At 36.4% G+C, this 14592-nt stretch overlaps 1 protein-coding gene and 1 long non-coding RNA gene across 15 annotated transcripts in view; one reads left to right on the forward strand and one right to left on the reverse strand.

Annotated features, from left to right (window-relative positions):
• The window catches only part of LOC141425808 (uncharacterized), a 149274-nt gene that overhangs the window by 48201 nt on the left and 86481 nt on the right, over positions 1–14592 (forward strand). The gene's annotated exons all lie outside the window — the stretch shown is intronic.
• The window catches only part of Atp2b1 (ATPase plasma membrane Ca2+ transporting 1), a 113692-nt gene continuing 107283 nt past the window's right edge, over positions 8184–14592 (reverse strand). For 2 of the 3 annotated variants that reach the window (XM_020168370.2, XM_020168369.2), the window contains one exon: positions 8184–11427. In XM_020168370.2, coding sequence (XP_020023959.1) covers positions 11116–11427 — 312 coding nt within the window. In that variant the 3' untranslated portion in view covers positions 8184–11115. The remainder of the gene's footprint in view (positions 11428–14592) is intronic. The other variant, XM_074084092.1, reaches the window with a different exon arrangement.

Genomic DNA, 14592 nt, shown 5'->3' on the forward strand with positions numbered 1-14592 from the left:
ATGACGACATCCTCAGCCTCTCATGGCTGGAAAGCAGGCAGGCTTCTCTCACTAGCTAAGGTTAGAGAACTACATGAGGGATTGAAGCAGACTTCTTTGCTAGACATTTCATGAGGCTTTGAAATTTATGATCAAAACTTTGAGAGCTACTCCTATTAGCAGGACATACTTGGGAACCCTTTGTCACCTTTGCAGATGACAAAAAGTAGCTCCATGTCTTTTCTCAATTTCTCACTTAACAGTAGAATACCAAATCTCACGATTTCAAAATAGCTTCCAAGCTGCAAAGGGGGATTACAGACATGCTGGAGGAAAGGGACCAAGATGGTGATGCATTTGAAAGCATGTACTTTTGATCAAATAAGCACAATTCTGAGAGTAAAAGGGGGAGCATTAATAATCACACTGGGATGGCAGGCTTGCAAACTGAACCCATCCCTGATAAACTGGGATGCATAGACACCCTACTGTGAACAGCCATAGGAACTGGCTAGTGAATATGGGAAGGAGAAGATGAGGATGGAATTGACACTGGATGACATGCAAAGCTGCATTTATGCATCTGAAAAATTTCATGAAGAAACTGGTTTGATGAGTCTAATTTTCTCACTTAGGGTGATGACCAGGCTAAAGAGGCTTTTCAGTCTATGTAATGGTTATGAGTTTGGCTGTTGAACGTCTGGATTCGAATTGCAGATGACAGTTGTGTAGCAATAAGCAGGTTCTTAACTTCATTATTGTGAAGATGGATAAATTTGTAATCACTTACTAAACCAAGTGACCCAGAATAGGGGCTCAATCAGTGCCATCATGTTCACTGCAACTACTGCTTGAAATAACACACACAGAACAGATCCCTAGTTCAGGCTGATATGGGATCTTTTAGGGATTATCTGAATGGATGGGTACAGCCAACATTTTTTGACTAGTTTGACTTAGAAATTGCTCTTAGAAGCAAACAAAAAAAAAAAAGAAAAATATTTTTCAATCCGAAAATTTGATATTTCTGTCAAGTGATGATTCACTTTCAGCTATGCAGAAAGCATATTATAGAAGTCAATTTAAAATGGCATATTGCAGCCAAGTTATGGAAACAGCGAAGATGCCCCACCACTGACGAATGGATTAAGAAAATGTGGTATCTATACACAATGGAATTTTATGCAGTCATGAAGAAGAACGAAATGTTATCATTTGCTGGTAAATGGATGGAATTGGAGAACATCATTCTGAGTGAGGTTAGCCTGGCCCAAAAGACCAAAAATCATATGTTCTCCCTCATATGTGGACATTAGATCAAGGGCAAACACAACAAGGGGATTGGACTTTGAGCACATGATAAAAGCGAGAGCACACAAGGGAGGGGTGAGGATAGGTAAGACACCTAAAAAATTAGTTAGCATTTGTTGCCCTTAACGCAGAGAAACTAAAGCAGATACCTTAAAAGCAACTGAGGCCAGTAGGAGAAGGGAACCAGGAACTAGAGAAAAGGTTAGATCAAGAAGAATTAACCTAGAAGGTAACACACACGCACAGGAAATTAATGTGAGTCAACTCCCTGTATAGCTATCCTTATCTCAACCAGCAAAAACCCTTGTTCCTTCCTATTATTGCTTATACTCTCTCTACAACAAAATTAGAAACAAGGGCAAAATAGTTTCTGCTGGGTATTGAGGGGGTGGGAAAAGAGGGAGGGGGTGGAGTGGGTGGTAAGGGAGGGGGTGGGGGCAGGGGGAAGAAATGACCCAAGCCTTGTATGCACATATGAATAAAAAAAAAAAGTAATTAACATTAAAAAAAAATAAAATGGCATATTGCTTCATTTTGAGACTGCATTTCTAAATACATACTTGAATTTTAGAAGTAAATTTTCATTTTGCTTTCTCAGAACCAACTAGATTATTTTAAAGGTGATAATTTTTTTAACTTATTTTAGTAAGCATATTTCCATAAAATACGTATTTGTTTTTAATTGTAGTCAATTAAAAAAACTAAATTTAGTAACCTATATGCTTTCTTCTCTTAAACCGATTTTTAAGATACTAGAGACTTTTTTAAAAAAAGCATTATGAGCAAGTAAACAATTTCTGGTACTAGACATCAATCTTGAGGGGCAAATTTACAAATTACCTTTTATGTTAACTTCTTGCCTTTTAGCAGTGTGGATCTCAATTCTTCCCTTTGTAGTTCCTAAACTTTGGTGGCTTATTAGAATCATCTGGGAATTTTTACAAAAGGCCAGTACTCAGGCCACACCACAGACCACAATGCCTGGGGGTGAGCAGGACACCAGTATGTTTTAAAGTTCCCTCAAGTGACTCTAGTGAGCAGCAGTTTGGAAAATACTGATTTATTTCATTGTTCACTATGAGAAAGAAAGATATGACTAGGAACAAAAAAGGCAATTTAACCTGGGTAACAATCCAAATCATCAGAGCACGAAGTAGTATTCAGCTAAACGATAAAAAACTGGGTCACTCATATTTTTTTTCCTCCCCATACCCAAATGTGCAAAAGGTAAGCAAGTCACTTCTTTTTCAAGGGAAGATTATGGTTGGTATTGACTAAACACACAGAAAAAGTGGAAATTACTTCTAATGAAATGAATCTCCTGGGTAGTCTTCTCAAAGTGTTTATAACTCAGTTGGGACTTGCGTGTTTTCTAACTCAATTTTTTATTTAAACCAAATTTAACAAGGGAGGCAGAAACAGCTTTTCACAGGATTGTTTCAGTAGTACCACTTTACATAATTTAAAGTGCTTTCATGTTTCATGTGACTATCTAAAGAAGAGCAGGATTGCAAAACACAAGTTTCTGTTGAGCAAATTGAGAGCTTAAGGTATTAAAAGTTGGTGTAAGGCAGAAAAGAGATCAGAACTAGATGTGTTGGCTGCTAGGTGAATGCTCTCCTCATATCACACTGCTCCTTCTCAAACCTCTTAGAGCCACTGTGTCTCAGTACACTCTCCCAGAAGGGTGACTTTGTTTTTCTTCAGTGCTGGGGACCAAACCCAGGGTCTAGTGCATGTTTGGTGAGTGCTTACCACTTAACTATATTTACAGCCTTTGGGACAGGGTCTCACCAGCCCAGGCTGGTCTGAAACTCACAATCCTCTTGCATCTGGCTCCCAAGTGCTGGGATTGCCACCATGCCAAGTGAAAAATGCACTCCTATTTCTCTTACAGTTCTATTAAGGAAGGAGAGGGTGGTGCAATGACACTGTAAAAGAAACAAAGTACAAAAGGGGCAAGGAATATGTACCTCAGGAAGGAACTGACAGGACAGGGAAGAACACAGGAACACCTAATGTGCTCCCAGCACCAGAGAAAGAGGGGTAGGTGACAGCCACATGAGGTCAGGCGTTGCTAAAGAGCAAGTAAAGGGCTAGGCAAAGCTTTTGGTGGGCTATTTACTTATTTTTTGAGGAAGGGAAGGATGACATGGGAAAGTGTTGACTTAGGAAGATTGGTGCTGTTGGATGGATTGGTGATGGGATAGACAGAGGGCAGGAATGCGGAGAGAACAGTTAAGAAACTAACTGTATGGGCCTGAGATAAAGAGGGACTAAGTGAAAATAAAGACCCTGAGGAAAGGTTGGAACCAAAGAGGAAATATTTGTAGAAAACAGGAAATGCAGCTGATTGCATTTCAATAAAGTATCATGTACATGTGGATCTGATGGCGTTTAATATGTAGATGTAGGATAATGGAACTTTTCATTAGGTAATCCTTTGTTGAATGACTGGGTTAAGTATCAGTCTGGAAGTGGTTTTGAAAAGTGAGGAAATGGTTGTTTGCAGACCTGTTCATATCTTTTAACCATAAAAAATAGTTCAGTAAAGAAGGAATGCTCCTACTGAGAAGGTTGAGAATAAGTGACAAAATGGTAATTAAAGTGGTGAGTTGACTAAAACAATAGTTTAATAAAGATAGATATAAAATCCTGCTCTTTGGGACCAAATCCCAGTAACAAAATAAGAAGCAGCAGATGTCTGCTAAAATATGTAAAGAAACCCTAGGTCTGTGACAAATAATGGAAAAGATGTATGTGAGTCAGACAAACCAGGTCTTGAAATGGCTTTGAGGGAGAGACAAAGGTCTGCAATAAATGCAATGAATGGCCCTGAACAACATCAAAAAAGATGAATAAAATGTTGGCTTAAGCATCTGTGAGGAAAATCTGGAAATGAGTGTGACTTTTTTTTAATTACCAGCAATACCGTGAGCATTCTATAAAGCTGAGAAGAGGTAATTGATGGTGGTTCAGTTTTAGGCACTAAGGTAATGTAACAGAGAGGAGGAAAAGCCATCTAGGCCAAAGACAGAGCAGAAATGAGCTAGCTCAAGTGCCTTGGTTAGGATGGAGTTAATGAGGGCGAGTAGGCTAAACCAGACAGGAGAAAGAAAAGACTGGCAGTCATGTCTACTAGGAAGAATAAAAGCAGCTTTTACAAAGCCAAATAAAAGGTAGTGTGGAGGAGACACTATGATCTTGGAGACTGAAAAATTGAGATTGGCCATCTTGTATTTCTAACCGTGTTGTTGAGTAACACAGTAAAAGTGAGATTCATGTGGAAACTTGCAGACACTAAAGCAAATGAAGAAAATATATAAGTTCACTAAAAATGGCACCACCAGTCTTGTGTCCTCTAGATGAGCAGAACAAGTATAAACACAAAGGAAATAAAGGGTCCGCAGAAATCTTTAGGGGTGGGGGCTACAAAGCAGCAGCAAAAGCTAAGGTGAAATGGAGCAAGTCTGAAAAAGGCAATCGCCTAATTGGTTTCCTAGCTTCCAATCTACTCCTGTCCACAAAGCAGCCCAAAATCTTTTCAACAGTCAGGCTTCCTTGCTCTTCTGCTAAAATCCTCTATTGGCTTCAGGTCTCACTTAGCCTAAGAGCCAAAGTTCTTGCTAAGGCTTCTAACTCTAAGGTCAGGCAGTCTCCTGCTACCTAATTGCTGGTTTACTCTACCCCACCTACAGTGGCCATTACTTTTTTCTGTTCCTCAAAGTTCCAAAGCACCATATACTACAATCTCAGACTGTAAGGCTCTTGTAGACAGACAAGCCAAGTGGTTCCTTTACTTCCCTTGTCTCTGCTCAAATGTTATCAATGAGGACTTCTTTGACAGGGTTAGGTAACATGACATCATCCTCTACCACTTGACTTGTCTTTTCCACTCACTAGAAAACAAAACTCCCTGAGAGGGTAGACCTTGTTTGGTTCACCTCAGAGTTTAGAACAGTATGAATTCCTCAGGACAGGTACCAAGAATTTGTTGAACAAATGAATGGAGAGCAGGAAGTATAGACAAAAGACAAGAAAGCAGTTATAACAGGAAAATAATAAAGAATTACCTGTTTTGGCAGGAAAACAGGGACAGATACTATATACCAGGCTAGTTCTAAGATGTTGAAGGGGTCACAGACTCCAGACTTGGTATGGCTTTACTGTCAGAATCCTAATCACATACCAGAGGTTGAGACCTACTACCTATCCTAAGTCTATAGCACAAAATGAGATACGATCAGATCCTAATTTGAATTTCTAACTCAGTTTCCACAGCTCTCCCTGAGCTCCCATTCTTACTTTTGTACCTTTGTTGTCAGGCTATTCATTAAGATATGCCTTACATTAGATTTCAAAAGCAGTCTTATACACAAGAAGTTCAATACACTTAATCTTCACTAGACACCGTAATGACCATAGAAATCAACAATCATCTCATTTTTACAGACTAAGGGGGATAGACTATTCACAAACTATAAACCATATTAATATAAATAGTACTAACATGGCAGTGAAAAAATGGCTGCAATATATTTAGTTTAAAAATAGGTAATTTAAAATCCAGTGTGCAACAGTCACTCTCGTGGGTAAAATATTAAAGCATTAAGAATTTTCATCAAGGAAAATACTGTTGGAAGGACAAAAAAATTACTGCCTTAAAAGAGTAAACTATCTAAAAGTATAACACTCTAGTTTTCACAAACTTCAAAACAAATTTTACAAATTTCAAAAACAAAAATGCTGATTACGGCATTGTGATAAATTTATTTTCATTCCAAATTTAGTAGATAAAACAATGACCTGGTTAATGTTTTGTATAAATATGTACATCTTAGAAGTACCGAATCACAAAATTCTTCAAAAGTATGTCATTAAAAATATACTAGGGCTGGGGGCATAGCACAAATGGTAGGTAGAGTGTTTGCCTAGCAAGAGCAAGGCCCTGTGTTCAATCCCCAGTACTGGAAAAAATCCCCATTCTACTGAGTAGAATATATTATAGACTCGTCAGCTAGAGGAAGTCTGAGGAAATCTTGAGTTATATACATCTTAATTGGTTATTTTTTGCCTCAATCTTTTGAGCCCTCAGAAAGGGTATGAAGATTCTTAAGATAATCTCTGAAGCATATGCTATCAGAAGAGCACAAAGGGACCATTTAGCAGTTAAGTACAGATTTGTAGGAACTGGGCCCAGGTTAACAAAATGTTAGTGCTTTAGTCGTGACCATGGGCTCCCAGCTGGGGCTCTTGAAAGGGTCTGCCCTCAACTGTGACTTCCAGCTCTGCAACTGAGTCATCTGACCCAGAGCAAGTGATTTAAACTCTAAGCCTCAGTTCTCCATAAAATGGCAGTGGTTCACAGTAATTATTTACGTGATTCATGCACAATGCTTAGCTTATAGCAAGTTCTCCGTAAACACTGCTTATGTTGTACCAATACCATTTATTTTTATTTATTTTTGGTAGTACTGGGGTTCTAACTCTGGATCTCAAGCACTCTACCACTTGAGCCACGCCCCCAACTCCCAATAAACCTTTTAATAGCTGATGATCTGCAAGGTGTGTCAGAAAAAATGTCCTGATTTAAGAGAATCTTGATCCTGCACTGAATCCAAACCACATGGTGTTACTAATTTGGGAAGTTTTCATAGGATAGTGCTGGTTAAGAAAATTGTGTCAGATCCCTATTTCGGAGCCATTAATATTGTATTGTTCAGTAATGACACCTTGAACTCAGAAAATACAGCTTAAACATGCATGCCTTCAGTATATTCATCTGTAAGCTGAAGTAAATATGTATTTTTAATAGGGAAAATGTCAAAGAAATAGTTCTTATGACAAAAAAAGCATAAAAACCTCCTAAATGAGAGTTTAAGGGGCAAAATTACCTATTTGTTGAATTATTCAAATAATTTCCTTTTGACATATACCAGTGAGAGCAGTACAGGAAGACATTGGCTTCCCTTATCATATCCTTTACAGTGTAAAAACACTTATTCTAAAAGGTATTTTCAGTGATTATTTTTAGCTAAGATGATACAATTATGCAAATAAAAGCATCTTTTTGGTCTGCATATGTATGTAAGAATAATTTTAAAAGATAAGGGTTGATATGTGGTTTGGGCATAAGAGTCTTTAGAGTGGCACAGGTTATAATACAAGAGAGCTATAGAGTAAGATATGAGTTCTCTAAAGGCATGGGGAAGAAAAAATGTTGATAAGCAAAAATCTTAAAGAAACTCCCCTTTCTTATTCATTTAATTTTACAAAGAGAAAATAATTCAGTTCTAATTCATAATACACATATAAAACCCAGTATGACAAAATGGAACATAATCCTTCCTGTGATAAATACGGTACTTAAATAATGCTCAATAACTTAAATAATTTATACTATCAAAAATATGGCATTCATAATTATTTAAAGTTTACTCAGCCATTTCAACAGAATTATTAATTTATGTTAACAATTTATTATAAAAACCAAATTAGGGAAATTTTACTATGTTTTACCAGAGTTCAGATACCTGTTATTGACAAGACTGGATTATTTAATGAAAAACCGACTCTTATACTTGATGTGGAAAACTAATTTGTGCTAAAACCAAAACATTACATTCTCAAGGCCTGCAGAAACCATCTATTGTGCTAGGCGGGTAGAAGCTGTGTGTGGGTAGGAGAGTAGGGGTGATACACCCACTTTCAATTTAGAGGCAAGATCATGCAGATCAGAACACTGATTCACTATAACACAACCGTAACATTTCAAGTGCATTACAGAATTGTAATTAGATTTAAAAAATCTCTCAAGTAGAAAAATGAATTCCAAAATATGTTCAAATCAATTTCAATATTCAAAAAGTTCAGTCCCCATTCAGAAACAGATAAACAGATAAACAGTATATTTATTAAATGAGTTAAGACAAATAAACTTTACAAATAGACAAATAATAAAAGGCTCAGTGGCTAAAATAGATGGTAAGCATCATTAAAAGAAATCAACACCATCACGGTTATCTCAGTTGGCTTACATGTGGAAAAAGAAAATTTTCAAAGAGCAATTTCACAGAAATGAAGCCAGTTTTTTTCTTATAAACAAATCACCATTTCTTGGTTCAAAACTGACATCTGTTATGAAAATTACCATATCACATATTTGTAAGATGACAAGGAGTAACTCATCTTCAAAGTGCAAGTAAGTCTATTTACAACCACAAAAAAGGCAATGATGAGGAGAAAAGGATTTTTAAAAAATATACAAAGATTAAAAACATTTGGGATGCAAAATTAAACAATTTTTTGGTTAGAGGATAAAAGAGAAAGTTATTGAATTACAGATGCTGATTTCAGCTATACATACTATATAATGGGATCCAAGATCTTTGAACAGCTTGCTTGCATTTTTTTTCTACTTACATAATGCTCTGGAAATTTCTGGTAGAAATTACCAGTGTCTCAAAGAGAGAAATACACACTAAGCATGTCTTGCTACTTACTTCATGGATGTCATAAGACCCGTTTATGGATTAGAGTTGGTGTAAAAAGCCATTGCTTTGAGTTGAAAAATGAATACTTTAAAAGCTCAATACAAATCCTCCAAAGCACATGCACTTCTAAATCTTTTGGAAATTACATTCATAGTTAAGCATTACCAAAATAAAAAAGAAAACTGAAAACATTTCCCTTTTCTCTAGTCCCTATGCCTTGTAGGCTTCTTCAGTTGAAAGGGTCAATTCTTAGAGTCAAAAGGGTTCTTGGTTCTTCAAGATGAGTCTAGTCCACCACCCTCATTTAGGGTAAACGATTTTTCCAAGATCATGCAGCACATTAATAACAAAATCAAGACTAGAAAGCAGGTTTTGACTCCTAGTCTAAATATGCTTTCCAGCATCTCATGCTACCTCTTTCTACAGTATGAGTCACTATAAATACCTGATGAATAAATGTACAATGATTAAATGCTGACAGAGCCAACGTGTTTTTTCTAAGACTTGCAGAGGATCACTGCAAAAAAATGATGGAGAAAAAAAAGATTTCCCCCACCCACCAAAAATATCAAGCACCATCAACTAAATGTTTCTTTGCTGGGTCAGCACTCTTGGATGTAGTAGTCCTAGTAAACTTTATGTCAGCCTGAGGATTGTGTATCTGGTGAAATCTGGACCCTGACAAAATACCAGTTTCTAAAGGGTAAAGACAAGAGGCAAACAAGGGAAGACAGAAAATAAAGAAACAGAAGGTTCAAGAACCCAATTTGGCTTAGAGATGGGCATTCCAGCATATGGTTAATCTAAATATATCTGTTTAAAATCCTTCCCTTTTTTTTCAAATAAATATCATTTTTATCTATTCTGTTATTTGGCCACTTAAAGAATAAGGTAAGTGTATCAAAGACAATGGTGGTCAATTAGTTTTTATAAAACTGTGAGACTAACTTAGACAAACTAAATTCTAGGAAGAATATGTAAAATGACAAAATTGTGATCACCACCAAGGAATTAAAGCAGTACTTCATGGGGCTGTTACCATCTTGAAATTTATTCCAATTATGGTTAAAGAAAGCAGACTGATGCACCATATATGCAGAACTGAGGAAAGAAGCTGAAATGTCTTTTAAAAAAACATTGCTGTGTATTTATTTAATAAAAGGGCATATTTATTTATGTTTACAAACAAGTTTCAAAAACAAAGGAAAACATGTATGCTTCTACTTATTAACCTTTTTCAAAATGCCAACAGCCCTCATGCTGTATGAAGGTCTCTTAAGGATTTATTAGAAAAATCAATACAGTTCACTCACAGTTCACCAAGACATCACTAAACTAACATTTAGACAAAAACAAAAATGACTAAAGTTCTCTTGTAGTTTGATAGTTTGATTTAATTTGATTTGCCTGAAATAACAAAAGCATTTCAAGCATCTTTCATTATGTAGTTGATGTCCTGCATTAAACAATCTACTAAATTCTGAACAAAAGGTTATTAGCAAGTTTTCAAAAATTTTAAAAATTAAACAGTTGTTTCAAAACCATTAAGTAGTAAATGTATTTAAGAAACTAATTAGGACAGATGCCATAACTTCATTAGAACACCACTGCTCATGTTTTTTTGTTTTGTTTTGTTTTTTTAAACAAAGCATTAGTGTTATCTATTTGGCTATTAGTCTTAGCAATTTATCTACAATATTTAACAAGGTAAATTGTAGGCAAAAATTTAGTACAGTTTCAATAGAAACACCCCCCCACCCCGTTTTTTTTTTCCTGAAAATACAGCAGTATTTGAAGGACTAATTTTTCTCTGCATCAGTTATAAGGAAGCTTCCCATCGATGAACAGGAACAAAAAAAAGTATCTACAAACCTTGTAAACAGATCTGTATCATTTATAAACATAAATAATCCAAATTATTAACAGCCAACAGCAGAAATTAAAGTATCAATTCAATGATCCAGGGCTCTTTGTCTCGCCCAGCTTTACTCCTCCCTCTCTCCCATCAAGGACTGAGATAAACTAAAGCTCTGCTAATATACTGTTCAGGATCATTCTTGGGTACCACTGATGATCCACGGGTCACTTAAGCTGAGTTACTGTTTATCTGTCAGTTCATTTCTCCCACCCCCCAAAAAGCACCCTCAGTCTGGCAGAAAGCTTTGCTTTTTTTTTTTTTTTTTTTAAAAAAATAAATCTACATTCGTACAAGTGTGTCTTCTGTTGAAGTCCAAAGACAAGAATACTATCTTGTCCATCACAATATGTGAAAAGACCCAGTTTCAATTTGTTTCTTTACAATGCAGCTAGTGTGTTAACATTCGGCTTACAATCAGAGTGATGTTTCCAAACTGTGTAGTGGGCTTCCTGGGGATGAAGAGGTAGCAGACTTGTTCATTTCTATTGTAAGGTGAATTCCACTGTCAACAGCATTGTTATTTTTATTAGGAGAGGGTGGAGGACTGGAGTTACGTTTTGTAGGAGCATCATCTTCAGCGTCAGTATCATCAATAAGGGGGATATGAGGCTCTGAATCTTCTATCCTAAACTCAGGATGTGTCATAAAGTTGTGAATCGAACTTCTTGATTCTGGTTTTTCTAACCCCTCATATAAAGAACTACGAAATGCATTCACCACTCGAATCTGTAAACATCAGAAAACACAGAAAGATGTCAGTACACTATTAACTTAATAATAAATGGTTCATTTATGAGTTTGAATCCACAAACAGCTAGGTATGAGTGAATCATATTTGCATGTAATGCAGTGGAACTTGCAATACACTGTAAAAAAATGAATATTTTAGTAGGACACTACAGAACAACAAAACCACATACTCTAAGAATTATGAGGTATATAGATTCAAAGTAATACTAAGAAAATCTCATTGTCTGTGGCTAAAAATTTAATAGCCATTTTATAGGATTTTTTTCCTAAGAAAACAAAAGCAAACATAAAACAAGAACTTAACCATACACAAGCTTAGCTGATTTTTAAAAAATTAATGTATTTTTCAAAACAATTCAAGTAAGTTAAAATCGAGCACAAAGGGTTACTATTTATCATGCTAGGAATTAGGGTGTCACTGACTATGAAAAAGCCAAGCAAATATAAGCTGAATGCCACAATGAACTCACATGTACCCCACTACTCCCTTAATTAAAAAATAAAGACGAAACCCACAAATATCTATAAAATGCCATTAAACAGCTATAAATATTTGAGTATATGCCATTTTCTATAAAGTATTAGTGTTTTTCCTTTTTCACAGATTGCAACTTAATCACTATAGTTCTTTGGAAAGAATAGATTCAAAGCAAAAATAAAAGTCTTGTGGGATTTTTCTGTGAAAAATTTCCCAAGAACACATACAAAGTTCCAAAGTTTTCTAATAATTCACTCTGAACACAACCCAGCAATTTACCTTTGTGCTTAGAAGTCTGTTGAATAATATGGGGTAGGGAGAAAGGGTAAGGAAGAGTAATAGAGGGGGTTAGACTGATCAAAGCACAATGTATTTACAGTCCATACTAACTTAGTCATTTATAGACAGTATACACAGCAGTAAAATGAGTTTCATCTGCCAGTTACTTAGAAACCCTAGCCAAATAGTTTTCTGCAACTTAACATGGGAAATAACAATGGCACCTACACCTTATGGGGTTGTTACGGGGAGCGGTTAGTACTGCTGTTAGTACACTACAGACTTAAATACAGTGTTAGCACACGTCACTCCAGCGCTTTTCAGACTTTAAAGTGCACACTGACTAGCCAGGGATCTTGTTAAAATGCAGATTCTAATCCAGAAGGAGCCTGAAACCCTACAGTTTTGACAATCTTCCAGGTGATGCTGATGCTGCTGGGCCCTAATCCACACATGGAGCAGCACAAGTCTAGTTCATCTGATCCTGTTATATTACCACACGGTACTTAATAATTCTGCTTTATTTGTGTGTTTGTACTTCCTGGTTTCTTTATATAACATACTAGTGGCAAAACCAAAATTTATTGTTCTTGTCCTCCCCCCTTATTATGATGTGAAGTGTTCAACATAAGGTGTGTAAACATAATGCTATCAGTCTATTAATGTTTTACTTTGAAATCCTATGAGTCACATTTTATACATGAGGACATTTAACAAATATTCTTACTGTTCTAATTGTAAACCATAAAGTTTAAAATGCAAGAAGGTAACTTCCTAGAAAAAAAATCCATTGGTGTCAGCAGCCAGCAGGCATGAAGGAGAATGCAAAGTAAGTGATGGGCCAGCCAACCTGTTCAAGAAAACCCTGCAGTTGTTGCTTATTTTGACAGGTTTTTGGTACTGCTGTAAACAGTGAGAAACAGTTTTCTGTGGATTTTTTTTTTTTTTAAACCAACTTGGGGGTGGGTGCCAATGGCTTATGCCTGTAATCCTAGCTACTCAGGAGGTAGAGATCAGGAGGATCGCAGTTTGAAACCAGACCGGGCAAATAATTCATAAGACCTTATTTCAAAAAACCCTTCACAAAAATAGGGCTGGCAGAGTGGCTCAAGGTGAAAGCCCTGAGTTCAAGCCCCAAACAACAAAACAAAACAAAAAACAACCCCACCCAACTGGGGTATAAAAGAGAAGACTTAAGAATCAAGGGGGAAATAAATTCATTTTTTGAACATATTAAATTTGGAAAATATCTAAAGCTCAGAAGAAAGGTATAGGTTAAAGATAGTTGTGAGTCAGCAAATCTCTAGAAGGGGTAAACACTGAGCAAGTGATGGAAATGGGATGTATGTGTTCACACAATCACACATGTGTCTGTGGCAGGTGAAAACAGTGAAGTCCATTCATTTTACCAAAACTTGGTAATGCCCTCTAACCCACCTGAAAGAATTTACTGAAAGGATATCAGAGGTATTTTATTCTAAGCACTGTAAATGTTAATGGAACTGAGCAAATGAAAGGGTAGGTGGCTACCTTGTCAGGTTACTCTTACTTAGTGCCAAGATAGTCTTAAAACCCACATTTCTGGTCTCCCAATTCCAGGTTCTTTGGAATTCAAAAAAAGGACAAAAACATACATTTAACTTGCTGTTAACATCACTAGAATAAGACATTTTGTGAGATTAAACTTAATGCTTCCTTCTTTTCCTCCTGTGTTTAAGCCATAGGACTGTAGTCATTTATCAGTACAGTCAAGATAGCTTAGTAATATCCCAAAGCAATACAAATTTCAAAGAACAGTTCTCAAATTAAGATACATACAGCAAAACAGACATTAACCAAGAATCACTGAACACGAGTTTTACTGTCTACCTATAAAGAGCATAAATAAGAAGGCATGAATGACAAGGAGCACAATACAGTTCAGATCTTGAATGTCTCTCAAAGGCCCATGTGTGAAAGGTTTGATGCCCAGAAGGTGCTACTGGAAGGTGGTGAAACCTTTGAGAGGTGGGGCCTTTGTAGGAAGTTCTTGAGTTATGGAAGGGCTACACTCTGGGCCTTTCTTCCTTCTCTTTTGCCCTCCTGCTCATAATGCAAGCACTTTGCTCCACCATGTGTCCCCTCACCACATCCTAAAAGTAATGCTTGGATCATGGACAAGAACCTCCAACACTGTGAGCCAAAATAAATCTTTTTTTTTCATATGTCAGTTATCTCAGGTATTTTGTTATAGTGACAGAAAGCTTACCTAATTGTTTCTGTAAAGGGCCAGATGGTAAATAGTTTTTTTTTTTTGAGCCACATGTTCTCCGTCATAACTACTGAACTGTCGTTGTAGTACAAAAACCGCCATAAGATAATGCTTAAGCAGATGGGCATGACTG

The sequence above is a fragment of the Castor canadensis genome, chromosome 8 (assembly GCF_047511655.1).
Source record: "Castor canadensis chromosome 8, mCasCan1.hap1v2, whole genome shotgun sequence".
NCBI lineage: Eukaryota > Metazoa > Chordata > Mammalia > Rodentia > Castoridae > Castor > Castor canadensis.